At 40.6% G+C, this 7,951-nt stretch overlaps 1 protein-coding gene across 1 annotated transcript; it reads left to right on the top strand.

Annotated features, from left to right (window-relative positions):
• The first annotated feature begins 1,488 nt into the window (after positions 1-1,488).
• On the top strand, positions 1,489-7,869 carry LOC115581847 (calcium release-activated calcium channel protein 1-like). Its single transcript, XM_030417312.1, has 2 exons — positions 1,489-1,891; positions 3,616-7,869. The coding sequence occupies exons 1-2, from the start codon at positions 1,778-1,780 to the stop codon at positions 4,159-4,161; spliced, it is 660 nt and encodes a 219-aa protein (XP_030273172.1). The 5' UTR covers positions 1,489-1,777; the 3' UTR covers positions 4,162-7,869.
• The last annotated feature ends 82 nt before the right edge of the window (positions 7,870-7,951 follow it).

The following is a 7,951-nucleotide window of genomic DNA, read 5'->3' as shown; positions in this document are numbered from 1 at the left end:
CAGGCAAACAAAACGACTTTCCCTATACATGAATTTTTAAATGTGCATTGAGAAGAGTTTGCACCAAAGAAGCATACATACGCATTCACGTTTGCAAACACAGAAAAGCACAAAGAAAATGCAGTCTGTCTTTTGATTGCATTTCCTTTGTCTATTCTCTTTAAAATAAAAAATTAAAAATCACCTCTCAAAGAATATCTGATTCTCTCTGAGATGTTTTGTTCTTTTCTGACCCCAGGTGGTGGAGGACTTCTATCACACATCCTGTGTTCATTCTCTTGTATCCAGTTGTCACAAGTGTGAACTTACACAAAGGCCTGCAAGACCTCCACAACAAAACATCCCCCAGGTGTCTTAAGGACATGCTACCTTTATTAATACCAAACAGCGGCTTTGTAGTAATCAGGTATCGTACTTAAGGGGGCACTATGTAGTTTTGGAGAAGAAATTCAAAATCTGAACTTTAATATTTACAATATTAATGAGATAATAATACAGAAAACATTTGTCCATAACTGAACAAACAAGCTGATCTCAGAGGAAAATAACGTCCCCAGAATACTGTTAAAAGCTAGAACGTGGCAGAGTCCGCCAAATGTAAACAAAGTCAAACAGTATAAAATTGTGTTGTCCTTTAAGTTTGTTTATTCAGTCATAAAAAAATAGACTCTTTGTTTATTTAGTGTGTTCAGGCATGTATATAAAAATTTGTCAGTGAAGATTGTTCTCTTCTGATTAAAATTCTTCCCAAAAACGACATAGTGCACCTTTAAGTCAAAGTATGAGCATCAAGATATACTTAGAAGCCGTGTCAGTAAGTGATGCATTAATGTGTAAGTATCACTAGTGCTGCAGCTGGTAAAGGTTTCAGCTACTTCACGTACTTCTGTGACGCTTAGCATTTACAAAAAACATAATCATTTATTATTAGTTGATTTATATGTTCTAAGAGTAAGTTAACAAAAAGCGCTGAATCATAGAAAGGTTGTTGCAGCTGAGTGAAAGCATACAATTTGATTTCTTATTGTAACAACACATAAGTAAAGTACAAGTACGGCAAAATTGTAGTCACATAAATTCATCTATCAGATATACTGTAGTGTGATGACAGTTTTGAATAGTAGGTCTGGGTAATTACTACACTTCAGAAATGTAAAAGAGAAAAATATATAATAATAATTACTAGTGTTACTATTATGGTACAGATAAATATACAGTATTGTATAACCATATCTTGATGTATGGTAGCTCAGGGATAAATTATTAGAAACTTTAATTATAATAATAATTATAATAGACATCACCATCACAGATTCATAAACATTTGCATTTATTGCTCAGCCTTTGAATTTCCCCATTAAAACCTGACAGATGGCACAGTGTGTGCGTGTGTGTGTGTGTGTGGGTGTTGGTAAGATGAACACACATATGTACAGGAAATCAGCTTCACGATATGACTGTGTGTTACTGCCACCTGCAGGCGGGCCGCTGCGGCGCATGTGTGGACAGCATTGGATTGTGGGTATCTTGTTGTGTTTCCTCAAAGAGTCTGACAGCGGGTCAGCTGTTGAAGGAAAGTTTGGACACAGTTTGATAGCTCCCTGCCTGTGAGTGTGTGTGTCTGGTGTTTGGAGGAGCGCCTCGTCAAAACCGCATTTCCTGCGTCCGCCTTTCGTCGCTCTTCTTCACCGAGTGCCTTCCTGTCAACCCATCCGGTTCGGAGGCTGCTGGACTGTATTTTTACCATCCAAAAGAAGACGAAGTGGTAACTGTCGGAATGAGTTTGAACGAGCACTCCATGCAGGCTCTGTCATGGAGAAAACTGTACTTGAGTCGAGCCAAGTTAAAAGCCACCAGCCGAACTTCAGCTCTGTTGTCCGGATTCGCGATGGTAAGTTAATATTTGACCCTCCCGGCTGCTCTCACAGTGTTCTCGTCGTTTCCTGCATTAATGCAAACTCGACTATAGGCCGTCGGCATGAAGCGCAGATACATACGTGACGCAGATGATTGTTTTGAGAGGCTGCAGCGACACTTCACAGGCCGGGTGACGCCTCCTGTGCGCTCATATTCAACATTACTGACCTCTCATGACCGCCAGGACAGCGTGATGACCCGTGGACGTGGACACGAGAAGGTCGCAGTTAGTCACGTTGGATTTTTTTTTTTTTTTTTTGCATGAGCTGTAACGTTACGTCGCCGTGCAGTAATAACGGAGCAAGAGAATAAAACAGTGAATGCAAACTTCAGAGGGCTCGCCTCGCCCACACACCGCTAAATCCGGGGTTATCTTCCGCCGCAACAAGTAGACCGCTGCGCACCGCTGGAGCATCTAAACCAAGTCTTCTTTAATTTCCGTGTTCCTTCCACGGATGCTACAGATCAACACCGGTTTCCTATAGTTCCAATCCCGATTCCCAAAAAGTTATGATGCTGTGTTAAACATAGGCGGTTCACTGACATTATGAAGATGTTAATGAACAGATGTAATACCTATAGTTATGCAGGCCTAACTGTGGGCTAATAATGAGCACAACAGTGGCATATGCTTTCAAAAAAAACCTTTATATGCATGAAAGGCACAAGGAAGTTAAATACTTCTGGTTAAGTAGATGATGATTTGGCTTCAGTTGTTCTACATGTACCTCACTCTTCACTTATTTGGGATCCATTTAGACGTAGCTTCTAATCTGTATGTAAGCGATGGTTACAATGTTGTACATGGCCTTTTCTTATTACATATCACATTACATTTTTGTAATAGCACCTTAATTCAACTTTGAAGCTGTATTCTCGGTTGGATATTTGATGTATATAGAGAGAGCTGCAACGACTAGTCGATTAATCAATAAGTCGATCGGAAGAAAACGTATTGACAACAATTATGATAACTGATATCAAGTTTCTGTCATTTTTCAGGCAGAAATGTCAAACTTTTGCTGGTTCCAGCTTCCCAAATGTGAGGGTCTGCTGGTCTTTTTTCTATCCATGACAGTAGACGAAGAGTCTTTGGGTTTTGGACTGTTTGTCGTGGAGAAATTGGGCAGTTCAGAGATGTCACTTTGGGCTATTGATAATTCAGATGATCATTTTTGACATTTTATACACATGAAGTCATTAATTATGTGATTAATCATAAAAAAAAATCAGGAGATTGATGATGAAAACTGTCTATGTGTCTGTCTATCTAGCATTCAATGGGTTCAACATGTTCAAAATCTAACCGACTACCAACTACCCAGTAGTCATTTTAAAGGGGTTCTATGTAACAATTGAGACCTTCCCCATCCCTCTGAGTTGTACAGACTAAAGCCCTTGGTCAATTTGTTGATGTTGTCTAATGTTGCTGGACAGTGGATTTCTTTGTGAGGGACTCGGGTCGGATTTTCAGTGACTGTCCAAAGGGTTTGACTTTGTGCCTCGTCTTAGTGCCTCTCTCTGCTCCGCTAACAGAGAGCAGCAGTAGCTAACGTTGATTTAGACATGGAGCATGTTAATATGAACCAATGACCTGAACACAGAAGTACCACAGAGCCCCTTTTAAGATAAATGCAGACAGTTCCTCTACTATTATATGTTGCAAATTTCAACATTTTTCTTGCTTGGTTTTCCCAGGTTGCCATGGTGGAGGTTCAGCTGGAGCGGGATTACACGTATCCTCCGGGGCTGCTGATCGCCTTCAGTGCCTGTACCACAGTCCTGGTTGCAGTCCACCTCTTTGCCCTTATGATCAGCACCTGCATCCTCCCTAACCTTGAGGCTGTCAGCAACGTTCACAACCTCAACTCGGTCAACGAGTCTCCCCACGAACGCATGCACCGCCACATAGAACTGGCCTGGGCGTTCTCCACAGTCATCGGCACCCTGCTCTTCCTGACGGAGGTGATGCTCCTGTGCTGGGTGAAGTTCTTGCCCCTCAAAAGCAACACTGAAAACAACGGCACCATCAGCTCCGGTGAGGCCGCGGCCATCGCTTCCACCTGCATCATGGTGCCGTTCGGAATCGTTTTTATTGTGTTTGCCGTCCACTTTTACCGCACGCTGGTTAGTCACAAAACGGACCGACAGATCCGGGAGCTGGAGCAGGTCATTCGGCTCCAGAACCAGCTGGACCACAGGGCTGAGAATGACGACCTGAAGGCCGCTGTCCATTTCCCTTGATTAGAGGCGGTTAGTGTGCAAACAGCAGTGGACATTCAACAGTGCTTTGATTAGGAGACTTATTATAAACGCTTTATTTTTTATGTTCATGAACTGCATAGATGCTTTTTTTTAATTGCTATCTCCATCTGTTGAGCGCTGAAAGGTTTAGACTCAGTCCATCTTTGGTCAGTGAAGTGGTTTTACCTTTAACATACAGGAAAAACCTTTTGCTCTTAGGCGCTTACATTTTAGTGGCTTGTTTGATACACATTGTAGTACAACAGTATGCATTTTAGAAGTAAGCGGAAATAGACAACTTTTCAGCTTTCCCCCCTCGAAGTGTTTCACTGAGGTGTTACTGTTGGCGTCACTTTCGCAAACACAGCGTTATCACTCGGCTTTCACTAGCGGCCTGGCCACTGTACAAAGCAAAAAACAAACGGTTAGAAACCAAATTTGACCGAGAAACCCTGATCTCAGCGCTATGAAAAGGCAGAGTAAAACAGGTGGTTGCATCAAGGAGTAGGCAGGTTTTTGTTGCTGACTGACCTAGTGGAAAGAATGAAATGGTTTTGATCCGTCTTGAGTGGTCCTTGCAAGAGGGAACACGTATCAGCAGAGGGGAACAGACTCTGACACAGCACCAGAACACTCTCCGTCAAGTTAATCTGTGTCCGTTCGCTCATGTTCTGTCACGGTTTTCTGGCACTTCCCCTCTTCGCCTTCGTCATTTGCCTCCTCCATCAGCGGGGTTCTTTTTCATTTGCTCTGCAGAGTTTCCACAGTTATTAAAGTTGTTACGCCATTACCAGGAGATAGTGACCAGGGAAAACAATGGCTCTGATGCAACTGTCATTTTTGCAGGAAACATCTGCCCCGGTGGGCAGACTTAGCATAGCATAGTGGAAGAGAGTTTTATGGTGTCATATTTCTACAGCCGTTACACTGTGCAACCTGTATTTACGTCAGAATGATAATTATGTTAAAGCCAAAAAGTTGTCTATTTCCAGATTTAGGACTTCCTATCTACGTTGGGTGTTTGTAATGGACATTTAAGGGATACCCACATTTTTTATGACGTTAAAAAGCCACGAACAATGAAAAATATGTTGTTTATCTGTTAAAAACAAAGGAACTTTTGTGCGTGGAATTGTTGACTTATCAGAACAAAACGACAACAACAACGAGAAAGTTAATTTAAAAGTCTGTTTTTGACTCAGGTAGACAAATTGTGGTGCTGCTCTGTCTGGGCTCTCCCATATGTAGTTTACACAACTTACAATTTATTCTGCTTTGCTGATGGAGGTACAGGCCCTCCATATAACTCACCACCGCCGCCGCATCCACCTGTGACCTTAATGCTGTCCCAGGGAGGGTTACATCCATTTCTCCTGTCCTCACGCTTGCCTGGCTTTAATTTCAGCTTTGGAAGGAGCATTACCAAGCCTTTATTACCAATGCAGATGTTCATATTCAACATGTAAATTGTCCGTGTGAAAGTTACATCACACAGTTACATTAGAACCACGATCCGCGTGCTATGAACCCAAATTTATGGAGCGAGTTATGTTAACTTTATCTAGCTGGTGCTTTGATCTGAAGTGACATGAACTAAGTTCATTCATTCAGGATACAACCCAGAAACGGCAAGAGTCATGCAAAAAAAAAAAAACATTGACGCACATGATAAAATATGCAGCACTAAGCTACTATGCTAAAACCTTTGGAAATAATAATAGACAGAGAGAGACAGAGTTTGCTTTTATAGGCCGAGGTGCACTATCAATGCATCACTTTTCAGTCAGCGATTGAAGATGTGTTTCTTACTTTAACAGAATGACGAGGCCTCAGTGTTTTGGTTTGTTGGATACACACACACACACACCCATACTCACTGGACTGGACTTCCGATTGTAGTTACCAGTTTAGGTTGTGCCAAATGTTTGCCCCTTACTTAAATGTTGTTAGTGTTCTGAACAGTATGCATTATCCTCATTTTTGATAACCTGCAAAAATTAAGGTTTGAGACAACGATTGTTACGGTATTGAGTAAAGCAAATATATTCACGTTAAAATACAGCAGTATTTGTGTGCAATCGGAGTGCCAGTCGGGGAGTGGTTTTAACTGAAGTGTGTTACCGCAGTGCACATATATACATATATATATATATATTTTCTATAGCAAGATAGAATCAAAATGAGCCCGACGGTGGAATCAAGAACCCATTTGTCGTCTCTCTGAGGACTCTGCCTCTTGTATAATCAACCTTGAGAAATTTGCTTGGTGTCACGTTACTTTTGCGATTAAAACACACTGTAATCCATGAAAACGGTTACTGGCTTTAAGAAGTATTGTCGAATGTATTATTGCACAGCATGCACATATTGGATATGTTGTGGTTAGGTTCGTTTTGTACTCGTAGTTTACAGGCTTGAGCATGGTCACATTATTTAGGTTCTACAATCGTGACAGTGTGGATTATAGGATCCTGTGGTACGTTACTGAACTGTTTTACTTTGGTGTGACCATTTCCTTTTACTTTTTCTTTATTGTGTTTACTGTAACATTGACAGAAAAATTCTGTGCAAGCTCAAATGAAGAAACGTGCACACACTAAGAGCTGGATGACAGTTTGTTATCATCAGTTGTTCTCTCACGTGTTGTGTCATGTATAATATTGCTTAATATTCTCCCCTGAATATGTTGTTGTGACAGATCTTTCTCAATGGGGGGGCGGGATTTAAAATATTTGAGAAAAATGTCTACATTGTTATTTGGCCTTTGGTTGGCAAAAAAAAAAAAACAGTACAAAAATGTTCGATGTTATGAGCAAGAGTTCGATTTTTGATAACTGAATTTTGTTACATGCTGTATTTATATCAAGGTTATGCTGTGGTCATTATGGTAATATCACGTTTGTCCTTATTACCCTTTTATTCCCTATATACTGTTTAATGTAATGAATAATACCAGATGCTGATATCTCTGTGACACGTAGCAGAAGACAAGGAGCTATCAGAGGTTCATATCTCACAGACTGCTGGTGTTGACGGTGGTTTTTTAAAAAGTATACTCTGCAGGATTTTCCTCAAAATAATGTAACAATATATAGACTAATACAAACACAATCCATCTCAATCACCACATATGACCTGCTAGAGGTGTGTGATGATGTATTTGCAGAGACTCTACCCTCTGCCTGTAATTTCTTATTTTCCTGCCATTCTTGGGCGTGAGCGTTTCTGGAGAAAAATACCGATGCTTTGGTTTGGTGGCCTGCCAAGCCAAAGTGTCTCTGTTCGACTACCTGGGAATGAGACTAAACAATAATTTTTCTCCACCTTTAATTAGTGAGTGTGAAAACAGTGACCTGAGAAAATGCTGTATGGTATGCTTTTAAGAGTTGAGACAAGGATTGAAATTAAGTAGCTTCAAGTCAACTTCACACACACTCTGTGACACTTGGGAATTACCAAATGTGCCTTTTTTGAAAATGCAAACAAAGCCATTTTTCTTTGGTTCATTTTGTGGTTTATTTATTTGACCCCATGTATCTTACTGTATATAGAGAGGTTCCACTGCGTGTGTCAATGCATAGCTTAAAAGAGAATTTTTAGAAAATACTGTATTGTACATTTGCTTGAAACTGCAGCTTTTTACTGTTACGAGTCACCAGGATGTTTTGTTGTTGTTGCCTGTTTGAGAATAAAACACATCTGTGATGATTTGGGTGTTTTTATATACATTTTTTATCAATATGTTTTTATGCCATGCTGACAATAGCTGTAACGCAAGGCATTATGGTTT

This window comes from Sparus aurata, chromosome 5 (assembly GCF_900880675.1).
Source record: "Sparus aurata chromosome 5, fSpaAur1.1, whole genome shotgun sequence".
Classification (NCBI taxonomy): Eukaryota; Metazoa; Chordata; class Actinopteri; order Spariformes; family Sparidae; genus Sparus; species Sparus aurata.
This window is presented reverse-complemented; position numbering and strand designations above follow the sequence as displayed.